The 1,637-nt window shown below is 38.8% G+C and overlaps 1 protein-coding gene across 1 annotated transcript in view; it reads left to right on the forward strand.

Annotated features, from left to right (window-relative positions):
* Window positions 1-362: 362 nt before the first annotated feature.
* The window catches only part of LOC106528743 (zinc finger protein 32), a gene marked incomplete at both ends in the record, with an annotated part of 2,587 nt that continues 1,312 nt past the window's right edge, over window positions 363-1,637 (forward strand). The window contains 1 exon segment of the mRNA XM_014023990.1: window positions 363-467. Coding sequence (XP_013879444.1) covers window positions 363-467 — 105 coding nt within the window.

The raw sequence follows: 1,637 nt of genomic DNA on the forward strand, positions 1-1,637 counted from the left end.
GTTGTTGTGCGAATTTCAGTTCCCCTGTGAAAATCTGCTCCCCCTAGTGGTTAACTTAGAGAATCACTGGTCCAGGCATGACGTCAGACCAGAGGGAGGCGCTTCCAACACAGGGGAACAGATTTTCACAGKGGAACTGAAAATCGAACAACACCGGAAGCTGCTTTTCTTTTACACCGGAAGCTGTTATATTACGTTCAGCCTTTTCTTCTCGCTAATCAGTGACAGTCTTTCACCTTGTCTATTGGTCAAATGAGTTTAATTCAGGTTGATATTGAACTGTAACAGCTCGGTAAATGTTGATGAACAAACAGAGATGTGGAGACTGCAGGTCAAACAGCGCCTGGATGCCGGAGGAGAAGAAGAGGAATCTGCACTGAAACCAGCAGATCAGAATAACCGTGCAGGACACGGCAGAAGACCAACAGATGCTGTTTTCAGTCCCAACGATAAACTGCATGCATCAGGTTTGTGTCTTTATTTCCTGTTTACCAGCAGTTTTCTGTTGTGTAATGGCGTTAGTTGGGAAGAAATGTGCTAATAGCTTAGCTTGCTAACGATCAAATAATTTAGGAGATTGAAACCTGAAAAAATAACTTAAGTCAGAGCCCCTTTGAACTATTTAATGTTTGCACATTTTGTTTTAAATCCAGAAAAATCGACAGCTGAAAACCCAAAACACTGACCTTCTCAGTTACTAATGTGCAGACGTGAAATKAAATCTGGCACCACATGCTCTAATAATAATAAAAAGGTCGTACCTGCCTTCAGCACTGTTATTTTGGTCCTTTATGCCTGCTTTCAGATTCAGATTAATTTATTGTCATTCACACACAACATCAAGATGCAGTGCAGAACGAAACTGMCTCCGATTCCAGCTTCCGATTCGGGAAACGACTAAAGGGATATTACAWCTAATTCTTCACAACCTTCAGCATATTTAATCTGCTCTAGCTCAAAAACTACAACACCTACACTCTTCAAATCTGGACTAGATTATTCTACACTAAAAGAAGAATATTTAAAAACACGTTTGGGATTTGGGAAAGCTTTGTTTGATTTGTGAAACTTCAACAAAGTTGGTTTTTCATCGTTTTTATGCAACTGGACCACACTAGACCTGGTCCAGCTCAAAAACCACAACACCTGGACTCTTCAAACCAAGACTAGATTATTCTACACTAATAGTGGAATATGTAAAACTAAGTCTGAGCTTTGGGAAACCTTTGTCTGATTTGTGAAAAAWCAATAAAGTTTGTTTTTCATCATTTTTTAGGCAACTGGACCAAAGTTGCCTAACGCTCAAACTTAGTGTTTATTGCTCTTCTATTGGTGTAGAATAATCTAGTCCTGGTTTGAAGAGTCTAGGTGTTGTGGTTTTTGAGCTGGATCAGGTCTAATGTGGTCCAGTTGCCTAMAAAATGATGAAAAACAAACTTTGTTGATGTTTCACAAATCAGACAAAGGTTTCCCAAAGCTCAAATTTAGTTTTTATTATTCTTCTATTAGTGTAGAATAATATAGTCCTGGTTTGAAGAGTCTAGGTGTTGTGGTTTTTGAGCTGGATCAGGTCTAGTGTGGTCCAGTTGCCTAAAAAACAATGAAAAACAAACTTTATTGATTTTTCACAAATCAGA

The sequence above is a fragment of the Austrofundulus limnaeus genome, unplaced genomic scaffold (genome assembly GCF_001266775.1).
Source record: "Austrofundulus limnaeus strain Quisiro unplaced genomic scaffold, Austrofundulus_limnaeus-1.0 Scaffold401, whole genome shotgun sequence".
NCBI lineage: Eukaryota > Metazoa > Chordata > Actinopteri > Cyprinodontiformes > Rivulidae > Austrofundulus > Austrofundulus limnaeus.